Source organism: Brachyhypopomus gauderio, unplaced genomic scaffold (genome assembly GCF_052324685.1).
Source record: "Brachyhypopomus gauderio isolate BG-103 unplaced genomic scaffold, BGAUD_0.2 sc61, whole genome shotgun sequence".
In the NCBI taxonomy this organism is placed as follows: Eukaryota; Metazoa; Chordata; class Actinopteri; order Gymnotiformes; family Hypopomidae; genus Brachyhypopomus; species Brachyhypopomus gauderio.
The window spans coordinates 295,001-313,174 of NW_027506882.1; the positions used below are offsets into that span (position 1 = coordinate 295,001).

Below are 18,174 nucleotides of genomic sequence, written 5' to 3' on the forward strand. Positions count from 1 at the left end.
TATATATACATTCCCACACAATAGAGAAAACTTTACAGTGAAAATGGGATTTCTGTGTCTACCTGTATATTGATTTTGTCCTTGAGTTTGTTCATTTCATGTCTTTTCAATGAAATCTTTAAATGTGATCTGCTTCCTCACTTTCATGTTTTCATCTAAATATGTCATTACGGTATACATTAGAAGGTGGAAAAACAGCACTTTCCTGTCATATAACATTTTAGCACTTAGGAGGTTGTACACAATTACTGCACACATTACTGTCGTATCAATAATGTACTTTTTCATAGACTTCTTTTAGACATAGTTTTAGACTTATGTTGATTAAATGAGAGTGTAGAGTGTTGTAGTGGGTCTACCAGCAGCAGCAGAGAAAGCACCGTCTACAGCAGGGCAGTCTGTGGAAGCGGCGCTCTGCTAGTGTCATATTGGCCCAGGCAGGAGGTTGATCTATGATTGGCTGCTTAACAAAAGAGGGCTTGAAATCTAGTGTAGCTTTCTGAGTGCTGCTTCGCTGGTTCTCCATATTTGCTTTTACACCAACAAAGGCAGCCAGGTCCAGGTCCAGTGCGACGGCCCCCCCTCGGGGTAAAGGGGTATTTTGCCGGCACTGTGGACAAGGGATCCACAACTAGAGTGGAAAGACCAAACAATAACCACTTTAAAATACACCTTCCACATTTTGTCTAATGGTTTAGCATTTTTTATTTATCTTTTTTGCTTTCAATTACATTTGTTGCTCTAGTGTAAGCTTTTAATAAAGGTTATCCAAAATGTGCCAGAAAAAATCGTTTTCTTCAATGATGACGATATAATTTGCTGTAGAGTGAAATGATTCTTAAACACAACACAATGCAAATGTGTTGAGTTAATTGTACCTCTGAATCAGTTAAATATGTGTGTTAAAACCAGTAACACATTTAGTATTTTTGAGTATATGGGTTTTGTAATTTTATTTTATAGAAACAAATTTACAAAAAGTGAAGAAGAAATTCTCGCTCATATTGAGAACAAGTTTGGGGTGATAATTGAATATTTTGTTATTCTTTACCTTTCGTACTTCTGGAGAACATTTTGGATTTATAATAAGATACTCAGATGAGTCAGGCCAGCCCCATTGCCATGGCCAACAGTTTTTTTCCTGATTAATGAAACATCATTATTTTTGGGTAAATATGCTAATGTATGCGCCCTACCTGCTCATTGATGACCGTATCCAGTCGCCTCAGGCAAGCCAGACAGAACGTGTGGCCACAGTAAAGTTTGCGTGGGATCCTCTCTCCCAGATTGTAGGCATTGTAACAGATAATGCAGTCCAGCTTTCGACTGTCCCTGGAGGGCTGAGCTGTCACGTCCTCAACAGCCACAGCTGATGGCTCTGACACTGGGATCACATTTTCTGTCATCCTTCTGAAAGAGTTCCCGTCATTCACCTAGGCAGATTTGTTGGAGTTACCACTGAAAGCACATACAAAACATATTAAATATATTGAAATGCATTATGGCAATAGCTTGGAAGAGTGCCTAGTACTAGGCACACTGTATTAGTGAATCAGTTATGAAGCAGACAAGACAGTTTGTCTGCATAGTATTGTATCATATACTATTACGTGGATTTAGGGTGGAATGCTCCATTAATTCAGTTATATTTAGACCCATTTTGGATCAATATTCATTGTGAATCTAAACAAAATTCTCAAAATATGTGATTGGCATGAAAAATTGACTCATTGTATACTTTCACCCAATCCTGTAAATTGATGAATAACATGTTTGGTCGGCTAAACAGGAGCCTGGAAGCTAAATCCATAGTGTCTGTTTACAAGATCTGGTCTGATGTAGTGAGAAGACACATGCGAGAACATGTTGAGAGTCACTGGATGTTCATCTGAATAGAGTTAGGGTTGTCCATAAACATAACAACAACCTCACATTGCATTATGAAGTACAATTGCACAAAATGGTATATTACGACCATCATAATACATAAATGCATACAATGTTGAATTCTAAGCCATCATAAGAAACAAAACTCAATTTATTGTAATGGAACATAGACTTGTTATATATTTGTTCTTTAGTAATCAGCTTCCTCTCTATTTATACTAAATAGAATCATTTGAATCCTTGAACATTTTCTGATTTGTATATGGAGAACTACATACACAATGAAGTCCTAGTAGATATATATATATATATATATATATATATATATATATATATATATATATATATATATATATATATGTATATATATATATATATATTATTATATGAAGTCCTAGTAGATATATTGTTTCAGCTATTATTCTGATATGCCCCAATTCTTCAGGTTATTGCTACTGGCAGTTATTGTTGTCTTGCTCTACCACCCCTAATTTCATAAACAGAATTATTCAGGGTACTGAAGGAGAACTTTGAACAAACATAGCCTTTTGTCTTACCACTCAGAATTGCTGGTAGATCTTTGAAGTTTCAGTGATGATTGTACTGTCATGGTGCCATCCATGTCAGCTCAGACAGCTGGCCAAATTCATATGTGAACTGTAGTATCTTAATTTCTTCTAAGTTCCCAATCATGTTCTTTGCCAGCTTGATGAACACCTATCTACACTCTCAAACACAGTCTCTTTGATGTTAACCTTACTATGTCTCACAGCACACAGGTTCTGCCTTGTTACCACTGTTTCTTTCCAAACCACAACACTGTCTTGACTAGAGAACAAATGATGTGTGCTTTTCCAGTCTTTAATATTTATAACCTGGCTGTTATAATATTTATAACCTGGCCCCAACCAGCCCCCCCCCCCCCCCCCCCCCCCCCCCTTGAGGTTGTGCTTGAGGTTGTTTGGTTAGTACAGAATTACTTTTGTTTGAAGTCACTAGTACTGTTTTTCACTGCTCCCATATAAAGTATGAAGGTTTAATGGCTTTGTTACATTTTTTAAACCTCCTACTTGTGTACTTGGTGAAAAATAAAGTATGGGTCTATAATTTCCACTCATATGCACCTAATCAGTAGTGCACCCCAAAACACTATCTTAATATCAACTGTCAAGGGTGAAACACATTCCTGTATACCCAATGTGCTAGTTCTCTAAGCAAGTGAAAAGCAAGACCATCTTATATTTCAGCAGTGAGGAGGCTGATGTTAGCTCCATTATTAACTGTGCTGGGGTCACTTTTAATATTTGTCATCATTATGCTTGAAAGTAGAAAATGTATGTAGAGATCTGATTGCAGATCAGTTTGCTATGGGAGAACAGCAAAGATGAAAGACGTATCACTTTACAGACACAACAGAGGCCCTGAAACCTGAGCTAAGTCAACCAAAAAGAGCCTGTCATCAGTGTGGCCCTGCCAAATGGGACCAGGGGCTTTTATCATTCCTCCAGTGAGGATATGGTTTGTCCATTACAACATAATAGCTAATATAGATCAGCCTAAAATGTGTAGTTGGTGAAGAAACGTATACAGCCCTGCAATTGATCTAGTTTGGTATCTCGAAGTTTAGCATCATTTTGGAATCCATTGTCAACAGTGTAGTTCTTAGATGGCTTAGTGTTTCTATGCGGTGTGTATGTGTGCCTTTGCCAGTATTTAATCACACAGATCTTAAAATAGCATAACTCTGTCAAGCCAAAGGATTCTTAATTACTATTTTGGTAAACTTCCTAAATAGCTTGGAGTGATAGTTTGTAAAGTTATATACTGAAAACAAGTTCCTAAATCATGCTCATTATTTCAGTTTCTCTGTTAAATATGTTTTAAAGGAAATTTCACAATATATGTTCATGAGTAGAAATAAAGTCAACCTTCTGTGTGAGAGAATGTTTTTGTTGTAGTAATTCATGAGATTTAACCACTAGATGGAAGCAGAGGTAGCGTACAAATCCATTAGTGATTAAATAATGGTGAAATCCCAGGAATTTAAGGTATTTGCTTGCTCTTTACATTTGCTTGCTTTATTAATGCTATGTAAAAAGGCAAAAGCAATGTTCTGTAAAATCTATTGACTTAAGTCTAGCCAGAATGATCACATCTCTTCTTCAATAAATGCAATAACGACATCATCAATCAATCAATCAAATTTTATTTATATAGCGCTTTTTACAACAGTTGTTGTCACAAAACAGCTTTACAAGTGCCGAGTCCTAGCCCCCAGTGAGCAAGCCAAAGGCAACAGTGGCAAGGAAAAACTCCCTAGTTTTTTGCATGAGGAAGAAACCTTGAGAGGAACCAAGACTCAGGGGGGGAACCCATCCTCCTCTGGCCGACACCAGTCACCATGACAACAACAACAATTTATAAGAAGAGAAAGAAAAGGAAAGAGATCATTAGTCAGTATATCTACAGTACGTCTGCATTTTCAAATATGTTTGAATATGTATGCATATTTCATTTCATTTCACCAACTATCTGCTTTTTTCACTACAAGGAAGATAAATTAATGAGAGCGAAAAGACAAGAAGATCTGCTTCAGCAGTGCTCCAGTGATTACTTAGCTTCTCCTGGAAAACATTCACATGTGAGTGAATTGTGTTCTCTCTCAAACTCTGTGGGGTATTGAGACTCAAAGAGAAGGACATGAGAACCCCAGTATGAAATGCAGCTTGTCTTCCTGTTTCAGTCAGTAAGTGCGGTTCAAACATCTTAGCAGCCAGTCAAATGTGTAAATTACTGTGAATATGACCACCACAACATTTGAAACGGTGTCCACACCCTTAGCACGCATGATGTGACTTATTCATGTGTAGACCATTCTTACAAATGTATACTTTTAAAATGTATTGCTGTTTATCTTATTTTCAATTGAGCTGAGTTTTAAGTTTTCAAAAGAAAACAGTAAAAAAGATTATGAAAGGAGTTTATATGCTATCCATCTCATGAAGTATATATATATAAATACAAATCACACACACACACTGCCCACTGACCATTCAGCTGAAGCACTTAACCTTTCATTGTTCCTTCCTATTTATATTTGCCCATGTTACTGTTGCCATGACTGCCTTTGGTTTGAAAGGCCTTGCCAGCCCTTTTAAGTCTGTGTGCATTTTCATTAGAAAAAAAGTACATATACACACAGAAGGAATAGGGAGCCCAGTTTCTGCCTCATTGCAATTCTGTTAAGTTCATCCAGTATCTTTTGACTCTGTGTGTGTGTGTGTATTATTTCATGTAACTGCATAGTGAAATAGAGGCTTAGGTAAGGCCATTTCTACCTGCCATTTTCTCACAGAGGTTGAAATGATTTTCCCACAAGTAGATTTTCTTCCTTAAAACACCTGTACATAAAACACCTTGGGCCAAAACAATAACAATACATTTCAAACCAACTTGTCCTCACTAACACTGCACAATACTCCACTCAGTAAACAATGTTCTAGCTGCACTCCCACTCTGTGTGTATTTCAAAGCTCTACAGGAATGTATTAGAACCAGTATGCATGCATTCACAAGATGCTGCGTCATTCTGCTGCCTGACACATGCTGTCATTCCATCAACAAAAACAAATAATTTGTGGTACGTTATCTCAAACACGATGTCATTGTGTACATGGTAAACACATTATAAAGCGCAGATAGCATTTAAAGGAATACTCTAAAAACGCTCTTCCTAGTAATGATTGAGTGCCTATTAAAATACCAGCGAGATTACATCCATCCGCTAGTCATGTTATGAATTAAACTTTTACCAAATAGCAACAAACAGCAACGTAAGCATTCTATATGTTGTAGCAAATTTGACTTAAACAAGATCTGATTAGATAGTGTAGCCTCCTAGATTTTGAGGATTTTGTTTGGTCATGTCCATGTAACTTCATTAAAATACTTTTTATTTGTTGTTAAAATGTAAAGAACAGTATACAGAATTAAAAGGAATATACAACTGCACATTTCATAGCTGTGACATGAAAAGTCAAAGCCCAAATTGGTGCAGGCGTGGTAGTTTCAGGTGGAGCAGAAAGCAAACATTATTCCATACAATAGCCTTTCATGTCGAATTTCTGTTTTACATCCGGTTGTGAGGAATGTGGTTAAACATACACACTGTGCACACAGAAATCAGGCAAAAGGTTTTCAGTATGCAACTTCCAAATTTAAATAATGAAAGACATGCTTAATGATTAACAAAAAGCCTACCAAGTGTTTCTCTCAGCTGCAAGATAATTCCCAGAACCTTAAGAATATGTCATGCATTTAAGATAAATCTATTCGTTTTAAAACATTCATCATTTTGAATTGATAGACTCTGAATAATCAACTTTTTTGTTTGTTTTTAAAATAAACCCTTAATTCAAGAAGTTAAATTAAAAGAAACCTTTAATTCAGTAAGATAATACACATTGTGGTCAGCTGTCATGAAAAACACGTTGCTCTGAAAGCCAGGAAGAAACATTCCTGAGCCAACTCCCCACTTGTGTCCCACACAACACAAACTCATCAGAGCAGCGTGATCATTCAAGGGCGGAGTTACACAAAAGCTCCCCGTCAGGCTCGAAAAGAACTCAATTTTTGTACACACATCTGCCTCTCCATAACTTTGACCATTCAGTTGTGATAGAAAAAGCTTCAGGAAGGGATACACACAGTTGAGTTTCTTTCTACAGAACAATCATATCTCCACAGGTAAGAACTTATTAACTTATTTGTCTAGTGCCTCTGCATTTATAGGTCTGTTAATTTCAGCATATTACTTCAAAATATGTATCATTTTAATATAGTACAAAACATTAACATTGAAAAATTGTTTAATGGAAATTTGTTGAGAATAAACTTGGTTGAAGTTTAATGTAATCGTCCTGGTTAAGGGGTAAGTCATGGAATGTTTATATTTGTTACATGGAAAGGATAGAACAGAGATCAATGATAAAGAAATAGAGGAACATATATTTCTCCAACAGATGACACCTGGTAGGTTAGGTGAGTTTGTAAGGGATACATTCAACACTGTTCTAGCTCCTACATAATAAAGTTCAAATCATGACAATTATATTATGTTAAAATATGATATGATATTTGCGTTCTAGTTCATTACATTGTCTCAGTATACATTCGATACTTGATTTATTGATTTAGGAAATATATGCACTCATACCTTAATTTCTTTTCACAGACTTCAACTCACTCAGGAAAATCACAACGGATAGTATCAATGTCCATACTAAAGCTCCATGCCTAACTAGCAGAGATTATCTTCTATGTCCAAGGAAATTAAAATAACCCCTTGATTGTTTTTTGACTGACAAGCTTGACCCACTGTGCCACAACATGAATCTTTCTTTGGACAACCCCTATGGCGATGTTTCCATTCCTCGTGCCAAGCTTCGTCCTTATATTGAGTCCAGCACAATCATTATTAACCCGATGACCCTTGAGAGCTCCTACAACAATAACTCTGCCCAGAACCCCTATGGAAATCTTAAATCCCAGGGAGAGATGACCTCATCTGGTGTGCCTGTCTATGGGGAAGTCAGAGACGGCAACCAGAATCCCCCTTCATATAACAGCCATGGCACCTACATGGTGAAGGAGGATGCAGAGCAAGTGGGCTGCTGCTATACCTGCTTCTGCCGCTGCCGAAGGAAAAAGTGAGGCAGGTGTAGGACCTTGGGATCGCAGTGACAAACTTAATTATATTATGAATTGTCTGCTAGAGCAGCTCAACCTGGTTCTCATTGAATGAACTTTTGGCAGCCAAAAGGTTATACTGACTGGACACTTTATGAGAAGTTGTGTGAAGGTTATATATATTTGTCAGAATCCCCTAAAGACTGAACTTTACAGGCTGCTTTGTCTTGTGCTTTTATTATTGAACTTTCTATATAAGATATTTACTGATGGTATATTTAGCAGTGTTCCTACTTTACCATATAAATTTGCCATGACTTTTCATTTAACTTTTTGACTGCTGTATCTGTTTGGGCTTAGTACAATTTGTACTGGTATTGTGCGAGTGATGAACATTATGGCATCTGTGATGTCTAGGTAATTGCACCCTTTCATTTGTTTTGTTGCCACCTTGTTGTTCTTTCAAGGTGTTCTGGTTTCAGATTGGTGTGATAGCTCAGGGCCCTAAGGACTGAGGTCCACTGTTCATGCTCTATGAAGACTTCAGACATTGAATCGTGTATAGGTGAGGTCCTTAGAGCCAAGTTTCAGTTCGACCACACCCAGAAAGACAGACAAGTTAATGAAGTCTGAACAGGAGTACATTTTCTGGGTCTCATCAACACTGACTTGCTTTACAGGTATTCATGGGTGTTTCCCCACTTGCTTTTCCTGAGCTTTGTCATTGATGCATATTAAAGGCAACCCATCAATGCTTTTTACTGAATATAAGGATTGTCAAGGCTATCCACATATTCGTACAGGAATTATGCAACAGACCCGTATTGCTGTCATGAGTCAACCGTTTCAGGAAAAACAGGCTCTTGTGAAAAGAAGAAAAATTTAGCATGGAATCAACTGGCCATTGACTATCAACAACTTTCAAGAGAAAAAAAGAACTTGGAATATGTGGTCATAATTTATTATTTAGTAATAGACACAATAGAAAAATTAGCAGTAGACATTTTGTCATAAAATCATTTAATAAGTCATTAAAAATACAGGTAGTTTGGTATAATGCAGCAGCTGAAAGGTTTACGTCTTTCAACATTTAACATTGTCCATGGCAGCAACTGCTCTTATTAAAAAGTAGTACTTTTAATTTTTTTTTGTTTGTGCCCGCATATATCAAATGTGTAAGAATGCTGACCTAGGAGAACTTTTTGCCATTCATTCACAGATTATGATTGATAGATACTAGATGATTAGATTATATGGGCCCAGGATCTGTGGGTTGGTTGATGTCAGTTAAATGATTCTACATTATGCAGTTTTCTTGCTCAGTCCCTGAGTTCTTTACATGGGGGAAGTTAAGTTAAACAGGTACAGGTATAAGCAGGGGAACCGGTTTGGAGCACAGGGCCTTGGCGACACACAGAAAGGGAGACGCATTTGCTGCATTTCCTGGAATAAAATGCAGAGTAGTGCATAAAGTCTAGTCTGGCTGGTTTTGACTATGACTTACTCTAAACCTATGACTCAGGTTCTAACCTACATGCTAGCATTGTCCTGAGAGCTGGATTAACTGAACTTAAAAAGGGGCAGTCTACCTTTTTCAGTATCATTGAAAAGGCTCTTTTGTTGGCTGTATTTGAAAGCAAAGCTTACGTTTCATAGTTTAAGAATTGATGTAATCGTGTGAGCCAATCCCACAACACATACCAGCTAACTGCAAACTTAAATGTGTACATAATTGTTTTTGTCAAAACTCAAGTTTCTCAGATCTAGATTAAACCTTGTCTCTCAAATACGTAGCCACTAAAGATAATTTATTCTAACATTTTAGTTGTTCTATTGTACTTCTACTGTACTTCCTAGTGTTTATAATTTTATAGAAATATTAAATATGTGTTGTGATTTTCCAGACAACTGCAAGACAACACTTAAGAAAAATCAAAAATTTATTACAATTGTTTTTGCAACTGTGGAATGTGTTAAAATCTATGCAGTTAAATTAACGGAATAATTAAAGTACCTTATGATTTACATGCTAATTTACCATGGGTCCAAACACTCCCACACCACCCACCTGCCCCCAAAACATGAACCAACACCCTAAGAATGATGTACACCGATTGTGAAGCATAGTTCTTATTTTTTACCTCATTTGCTGCATGGTCAGTGGAGAGGAAGCATATAATGTCAGAGAGTGGAAGTGGATTATTTTGCTCCTTGCCACCAGTTTGACAACCTTAACAGTACCGGAACACTACAAGTCAGTTATTTTCAAGTTGTAGACATTCAAAAGCAAAAACTTTTAATTCACACCAAACATAAAACAAGCAAATTGAGACAAGAGCCAAAAAAGTACCAAAAATATATACTGACTTTTTTGGCACGAAAGAAAAAGAGGTAATGGGTGGAAGGGGATAGCTTTCTGCACAGCAAATCTCCTTCAATGACTGGAGGACTACAGAGGGAAGTTCTGAAAGGACAATACCTCAGGTGGCATCATAAGCCTGTTAGAAGCTGTATATCTCCAAAGCTGTTCAGTCCTTTGATAAACCTTGAGTTCATGGCTTTACATGAGGGCATAAACAAGGTGGAACAAAAAAACAAAACAAAACAAAAACAACCAACTCCACATAGATATTAGAGTTTGTGTGTAATATTGCATTACTGTGCAATATAACTTTGTAAAGCAAATGAGGGGCAGTGATGTTTGCAGATATTTCTGGAGCACTAATAGATTGGTCTGTAATACTAATATCTTGATGACTGATTTCTTCACAGAGAAATATAGTAAAAGCAGAACAGATCATTATGAAAGAGAGAAAAATGCACGTTTTTAATTAATCTGGGATTCTAGACTGCATGCAACAGACTGAGCAAAAGTTTAGAATTTTAGCTGTGTAGAAATATGTGCCTATGCTTATGAGATGAACTTCCGAAAATCCTTTCTAATAAAAATATGACTTCTAACAAAAGACATTAATAAACAAAACAACAAAATGACAAATTTCAAAAAAATGTAACAGAAAAAAATGGACATTCTGTCACAAATGTGTTAATGGTTTAGCATTTTAAAAGATACTTTAATGATTAAAAAAAGAAAGAAAATGTCTGTCCTATGTAAACGGGAGAACTATAAAGGCAATGCAACACCAGTGATGTGTGTGAGTACAAATCAAACCACTCTCCTTGGAGTTCACCGTGAGGCTCCGCCCACGTTTCCACACATAATTGTGTATGCATGGAGAAGATCCGCTCTCCTGTGTCCTGCCATCACATACTGCCGAGAGGTTCACCAAAGTGAATCTTCTGACCTGCTGTGAGGCTGAAAGTGAAGTCCCGCGGAGCTTCAAAGAGCAGCACGATGGTGGAGCCCAGGTTGAACTCGCCCAGGTGCTCACCCTTACGCATGCACATGCCCTCTCGGTTATTGTTAGATACATAACTCAAGTCATTGAATGAACCTTTATTGTAGCGTGGGTTGTTTGTATGCAGCTCCTAAAGAGGGAAGGAGATTGTTAATACACTATTGGAATGTTTTGAGTATTGTGAGTTACCAAATCCAGAACAGATCAAAACAAGTGCTTATCTGTTTTTGGTTTGCTCTCTTTTGTTTGTCGCCAAGACAGATTTAATGCATTTGATTGGGAGCGCATAATACTTCCAAGTCCTCACTGTGAGATAGTTGAGTTCTTCTCCATCAGTGAGGGGGAAACCATAACAGCTAATCACAAAATGAGTGCTAACCTGGTCAGAAAACTGACAATACATATTTGCCAACATTTACTTGACTTGATTTCATTTACTGTCTCACATTATTAGGCAACACTGGCAAGTCAATAGAATTCCCTGCCTCCTGCTAAGAGACTAATTAATTCTTCACTGAGATTAACAGCAGATTCCAGTGACACAGAGAAATACAAAAAGTCATCCCCCTTTTTGTTTAATAGTCACTTGTGTGGACTTGCCTGTGAACTTATTCACAATCACTTTAATATAGCCCCCGAAGCTTATTATATAGATTCTCAAGAACCACTTTATACACATCTAGTAACTTCATCTGTAGAAAGTAGTAACTTCAGTGTCTTTAGAAATATCTGAAGACATCATAAAGTCCAAGTGTCATGTGTCCATGCATAATTTTTAACATGAAAACCTGTGAATGATTGGTAAAATGGGTTTAACAGTAACATCAGCTGGAAATAAAGGACAACTGTAATGTCAGTATGTCATTAACAAAGTTGACCAGAAAAGTGAGAAACGTACTGAAAAGGGATACTGAGAAAGAGAGACAAAGAGAACTGACATCTGACCTTGTCAAAGTAGATCCGGATGGATCCGACATTAGTTGCTCCGACAGCGGTTAGTGAAAAGAAGCCGTGTGCCCATTCTCCACTCAACACCACTCGCTCATTATGACAGAAAAGCTCTTTAATCCACCGTGCTACACCTGGGTTCACTGACATCAGAGAGCCTAAAACAAACAAACAAACACACACACACACACACACACACACACACACACACACACACACACACACACACACACACACACAAATACACAAACTTTTATCACTCACTAACTGTTGTAATATATAAACTACCATCATCCTTTACAGTATGATGTATAAGTTACAACCAGATAATACATGAATAATAGTTAATCTCTGTTATTCCCCCCCGCCCCCCCCCCCAATTTTCCAATTGTGATTTTTATCAAATCGGAATTTGTCCTCTGCATTTGACCCATTCATTCTGTCAGACCACACATATACACACTAGTGAACACTAGGGGGCTGTAAATGCACACGGGCCCTGAGCCCCTCCAGCAAAGTCCACAGCACCTAAGGGACCTATGCCCACACCTGCATTCCTGGGACTATCGCCCCTGTGGGGTTCCGGTAGTCCCCTTTTGTTTGTCCCTGTGTCTGTGTCTATCCCTGTGTTTCTCCCCAACCCATTCCAGTTTTTGAATGTAGTGCTGAATGTGCCTGTGCTTGTCCCCTTAAAAGTCCATCTAATACTGAGAGATTCCCATGAGGTGATAGGAAGTGATGTGCTATGGAAGAAAACAATTCTACTTGTTAAGGACAGCTAACCATAATATCACAGCTTACAGATATGTACTGTAAGAACATTAAAAAAACAGTAAGTACTTTAGTGTATAGAATAGAACTCTTGCAATAGTACAAGAAAATAAATACAAATATTAATGCTATTTTTTATTCTAAATGATCAACCTTAACATTCATGTACTTACTTTAAGACTGCAATCATATGGCAAGTTTAGAATCCACAGCCATGAATTCCCTGTCTAAACCCCAACATCTGAAAAATAATCTATGCTTATATCAATGGTACCTCCACAGTTCCTTTTAAACTTCCTTTTAAAATCTTACAAAACTTGGAGTTCAGAGGAAGGTGGGAGAGAGCAGGAAAGGACTAAATCTCTTTGCATACCTGGGAAATGGCGTCTGTGTGCAATTCTCCAGTCAGTAGGTGAGTGGAAGCAGTGATAGTCTCCTGGAGCAAGATACACCACACAGTGGAACAGTTCATTTTCCTCCTTTGTCACCAAAAGGTCCTGGAAGGAGCTGTGGTCCTCATCTACCCAACAAAACACATGCACAAACACATACAGGCAAAATTATTCAACCCCCCCAAAGATTTTAAGGATTTATCAATATATGTTTTTTCAAGTAGCAAGATTCTGCTTTGGATTACTTCTTTATGAGTTGAGTGATACATAAAATCAGAACAGAAAATGCATGATATAGTATTTGTGTGTAACAGTATATTTTGTTAAGATAGCCATGTCACAATTATTCAACCCCTATATAATATTGTTGTTTTTAAAGCTTTCTGACAAGTTTTATGGACTAAAGTGGAGTTGAAACATAACTAAGCCTTTGAGAACTCTATAATGATCCTTCATGTGCTTCAGCTGTGATGCATATATAAACCCCACCCATGAAGGAATTCAAGGTGAGCAATCATGGGAAAGACAAAGGAGCTTCCACAAAAGCTGAGAGAGATTATTTCATCGCACCTAAAGGGCCTTGGATATAAGAAGATTTCCAAAAAATATAACATCCCAAGAGACACTATTGGGAGCATTATAAGGAAGTTTAAAACTTATGGAACAGATGCAAACCTGCCTGGCCATGGAAGAAAGCCCAAAGTTTCATCAAGGGCCCTTAGCAACTTAGTCAGGACAACTAAGAAAAACCCCCGTGTGAGTGCAAGACACCTACAGAATGACCTGATGAAGGCTGGAACAAGTGCTTCAGTAGCAACTATAAGACGTGCGCTGAATAAAAGAGGACTTTATGACCGGACTCCAAGACGCACTCCACTCTTAACCACAAGGAACATCAAAAGTCGACTAGAATATGCCAGGAGGAATATGGATAAGGCTACAGAGTTTTGGGAGACAGTTCTATGGACTGATGAAACAAAACTGGAACTGTTTGGACATATGGACCAACGGTATGTCTGGAGTGCGAAAGGCCAGGCTTATGACCAGAAGAATACCATCCCCACAGTCAAGCATGGAGGTGGGTCATTGATGATGTGGGGCTGTTTTTCTGACAAATTAAACCTTGGCAATCATTGTACCTTCCAGCAAGACAATGATCCCAAGCACACCTCCAAGTCAACCAAAACTTGGTTGAGAAAAAGATCATGGAATGTCCTGGAGTGGCCTTCTCAGTCCCCAGATCTAAACCCGATTGAAAATCTTTGGGATTTAAAGAAGGCAGTTGCAGCACGGAAGCCATCAAACATCACTGAACTAGAGGCTTTTGCACGTGAAGAATGGGCCAAGATTCCAATTGAGAGGTGTAAGAAGCTTGTTAGTACTTACCAAAAACGTTTGTTGGAAGTTATAAAAGCTAAAGGATGCTCCACAAAGTATTGAAGCAGGTGGTTGAATAATAGTGGACATGCACATGTGTACAGAGTTACATTTTTCATTTGAACTTCAAAGTCAACTTCTGTTGTCAAAATAACTCAAATATGTATTAATAAATGCTGTTTGTTGTTTAATGAGTTTTTTTTGTCATTTATTGTCATTGGCTTTCATCCACATCTCTATAATGTCTTTGGAGGTAAGGGGGTTGAATATTTCTGATTGCAACTGTATATACCACAAATAGGGGTGTTAAAATACAGCACACATCAGAGCATACTAACCAGTATATACAAGAAATACAAGTAAATGAACATGGAAAAGGTTCAAACTAAAATGCAACCAAAGCCTGTCTGTATGATATTTGTGCTAAGGCGTGATGAAAGGACTCACTTCTGTTGATGGCTATGCTCTCTGCCCATGTGAATGGGCCAAGAAACGTCTCCAGAGAGTAGGTGACCCCTTTCACCTGCTCCACCTCACAGTTTCTTACTCGGCCAAAGTGTAGAATCTTTCCATCTGCTGGGCTAATCTGAGACAACAGTACAAGAATATTCTAAAATATAAAATCATAATCATAATCTGAGACAACAGTACAAGAATATTCTAAAATATAAAATCATAATCATAATCTGAGACAACAGTACAATAATATTCTAAAATATAAAATCATAATCATAATCTGAGACAACAGTACAAGGCAGTGATGCATATTCTAAAATATAAAATCATAATCATAATCTGAGACAACAGTACAAGAATATTCTAAAATATAAAATCATAATCATAATCTGAGACAACAGTACAAGGATATTCTAAAATATAAAATCATAATCATAATCTGAGACAACAGTACAAGGATATTCTAAAATATAAAATCATAATCATAATCTGAGACAACAGTACAAGAATATTCTAAAATATAAAATCATAATCATAATCTGAGACAACAGTACAAGAATATTCTAAAATATAAAATCATAATCATAATCTGAGACAACAGTATAAGGATATTCTGAAATATAAAATCATAATCATAATCTGAGACAACAGTACAAGGCAGTGATGCATATTCTAAAATATAAAATCATAATCATAATCTGAGATAACAGTACAAGGCAGTGATGCATATTTTAAAATATAAAATCAAACATAATCTGAGATAACAGTACAAGGCAGTAATGCATATTCTAAAATGTAAAATCATAATCATAATCTGAGACAACAGTACAAGGCAGTAAATATTCTAAAATATAAAATCATAATCATAATCTGAGATAACAGTACAAGGCAGTAATGCATATTCTAAAATATAAACTCAATCATAATCTGAGATAACAGTACAAGGCAGTAATGCATATTCTAAAATATAAACTCATAATCATAATCTGAGATAACAGTACAAGGCAGTAATGCATATTCTAAAATATAAAATCATAAACATAATCTGAGATAACAGTACAAGGCAGTAATGCATATTCTAAAATATAAAATCATAAAATGCCTGAACTCTATAATCCACCAGAGGGTAGTGCAGAGCCCGCAGATTTCATTGAATGCGTTAATGTACTCACTATATTTGAGTGGACACACACACACACACAGGCCCACCTACCACACAGTGGGAGTCACACACTGGACGGGCTTGTGGTTTGAGCTTGCGTCTGAAGAACTCTCCCAGGTTCCTGTAATGCTGCAGGTCCTCCACAGCAGCCTCCTTCATGTTCACGCCAAACGTCCATATATACAGGCTATAGATGGGCTTCCTTAACCAGGTTGGAAGGTCCACCTGGTTTAACCGGCCCCAAGCTCTGGACAGTAGTCTTGTAGGTATGGATTTATAAATGGTAACCTAGACCAGCAGAGAGAATGTTAGGAAACTGGCCACAAATGTTCCAGTACTACTCCGTGGTCATATGACAATGCAACAAATGTTGCCAATCAGTTTTTTTTAGAGCAAGAAGGCATGCACAGCATAAAATCAGTCAGCATGTGTGAATTTCGCAGTGAATACTGTTACCTAGAGAAAAGAGAATACTGCCAAGGAACAACCACTTCTATTGACTTCAGAAATGACAACTTGTATAGGGTGGATGTTAAATGACATTACATGTCAGTTTCTCAATTTTTACCCTTTCAAAGATTCACACCTCACTGCACAGAAGAGATAATTTTTCACGAACTCCACCAAAGGATAACCCATCAGCTCAAATAAAAGCACTGTGCACTGGAGCTCCTAGTTTTTCAACCAGACACGGTCTTGTGAAACATGTCTATGCTACAATTTATAGGCATAAACACTATAAATGTGTTCAGCACATTTGCACCACCACTTATGATCTGTGCATTCACAAGTGCAATAACCATCTCTGGATCAGCAGTGCTTTTCAGGATCAATGAATAAAACCTAAATTAGGATTAGGGCATTGAGGAAATGTCAAATTGTACTTCATAATAGCTCAAATGTACCTGAACTGACAGTATTACCTGTCTCATGCATATTTTATCTGAAATTATAATTCACAAGCAGGCTTGAAGCAGTAACATGTAATTTTATACATCATGTTTATTCCTGTAAGACTGACAGTATATGACTATTATGTAAGTGAACGGTGTTAAAGTGACATTATAAAACAGCAGGAGCACACCACTGAATAATAATAAGCTTTCTCAGATCTGAGGTACAGTATCCGAGGCAACCCAGGATTGATGTTTTGTTTGAACAACTCTACTAGAGCATCCATGGCCCACTGTTCTTATTGGCTGGCAGAAGTGGCCAGGCAGACAAAGCATTCCTCAGTTCAGCCTCAGCAGAACAATGGACCCTTTCAAACAGGGATGGGGAGAGTGCATACGCAAGCAGCCATCTGCACTGGCCATTCTTGCCCTCAGTGCCCCCTTTTCACCAAGCTCGGAGATCAGCTTGGCGAGGTGGTGTAGCATAGAATAAAGGCAGGGAGAACTGGTCTTGGTTCGGCATGCAAAGGATAACTTTTCTCCAAAATGGTTGCTGCCCCATTATTTGCTTCCATTTTTACAAAACATAAGTCCATCAATCAGTAGACAACTACTTCACAATAAATCTAGCTCAATGCACCAATATTTATTTATTCGGTATCCAATGGTCAACTAAATTTAGAGTCTGTCTCTAGATACTGAGAGCTTGTAAACACATCTGCACGTGTAGGTGTGCATGCACACACACACATGCACACACACACATGCACACCTTTTTTAGATCTGGGCTTTGTGACGTTCCTCCCAGACTTACTCTGCTGGTGGGCCGCCATCCCACCTTGGCAAGGGGTTTAAGTGCTCCAAATGGCAAGATGTAGTAGAGGAAGGAGAGTGGCCATGAGCGCAGGCGGGCGGTGGGCCGGGACATGCAGCTCAGCTGGCCAAGGCGCCGCCGCAAGGCCAACTGGGGGAACTGCAACCTGCACAACATGCATGACACAGCCAATGAGGCCAAAGGTGCAAACTATAGCACAACAAAATATTAACAAACTATAGCACAACAAAATATTAACAAACTATAGCACAACAAAATATTAACAAACTATAGCACAACAAAATATTAACAAACTATAGCACAACAAAATATTAACAAACTATAGCACAACAAAATATTAACAAACTATAGCACAACAAAATATTAACAAACTATAGCACAACAAAATATTAACAAACTATACCAC

At 37.6% G+C, this 18,174-nt stretch overlaps 3 protein-coding genes across 13 annotated transcripts in view; 1 reads left to right on the top strand and 2 right to left on the bottom strand.

The window, feature by feature from the left end:
- prpf4 (pre-mRNA splicing tri-snRNP complex factor PRPF4) overlaps window positions 1-128 on the top strand; it is a 10,751-nt gene extending 10,623 nt beyond the window's left edge. For all 3 annotated transcript variants that reach the window (XM_076988340.1, XM_076988339.1, XM_076988341.1), the window contains exon 14: window positions 1-128. This exon is cut by the window's left edge and continues 461 nt beyond it. The gene's annotated coding sequence lies outside the window, so the exon portion shown is untranslated.
- Window positions 1-2,674, bottom strand: part of rnf224 (ring finger protein 224) — a 2,843-nt gene extending 169 nt beyond the window's left edge. Inside the window, exons 1-3 of the mRNA XM_076988343.1 lie at window positions 2,445-2,674; window positions 1,197-1,458; window positions 1-631 (exon numbers count right to left, since the gene is read on the bottom strand). The exon at window positions 1-631 is cut by the window's left edge and continues 169 nt beyond it. Of these exons, the coding sequence (XP_076844458.1) occupies window positions 356-631; window positions 1,197-1,406 (486 nt within the window). The 5' untranslated portion in view covers window positions 1,407-1,458; window positions 2,445-2,674 and the 3' untranslated portion in view covers window positions 1-355. The remainder of the gene's footprint in view (window positions 632-1,196; window positions 1,459-2,444) is intronic.
- Window positions 2,675-8,736: 6,062 nt separating this feature from the next.
- Window positions 8,737-18,174, bottom strand: part of pisd (phosphatidylserine decarboxylase) — a 44,051-nt gene continuing 34,613 nt past the window's right edge. For 6 of the 9 annotated variants that reach the window (XM_076988256.1, XM_076988257.1, XM_076988253.1 and 3 more), the window contains exons 2-7: window positions 17,706-17,913; window positions 16,092-16,328; window positions 14,870-15,008; window positions 13,027-13,173; window positions 11,880-12,040; window positions 8,737-11,064 (exon numbers count right to left, since the gene is read on the bottom strand). In XM_076988256.1, coding sequence (XP_076844371.1) covers window positions 10,840-11,064; window positions 11,880-12,040; window positions 13,027-13,173; window positions 14,870-15,008; window positions 16,092-16,328; window positions 17,706-17,861 — 1,065 coding nt within the window. In that variant the 5' untranslated portion in view covers window positions 17,862-17,913 and the 3' untranslated portion in view covers window positions 8,737-10,839. The remainder of the gene's footprint in view (window positions 11,065-11,879; window positions 12,041-13,026; window positions 13,174-14,869; window positions 15,009-16,091; window positions 16,329-17,705; window positions 17,914-18,174) is intronic. The other 3 variants (XM_076988254.1, XM_076988252.1, XM_076988251.1) reach the window with 2 other exon arrangements.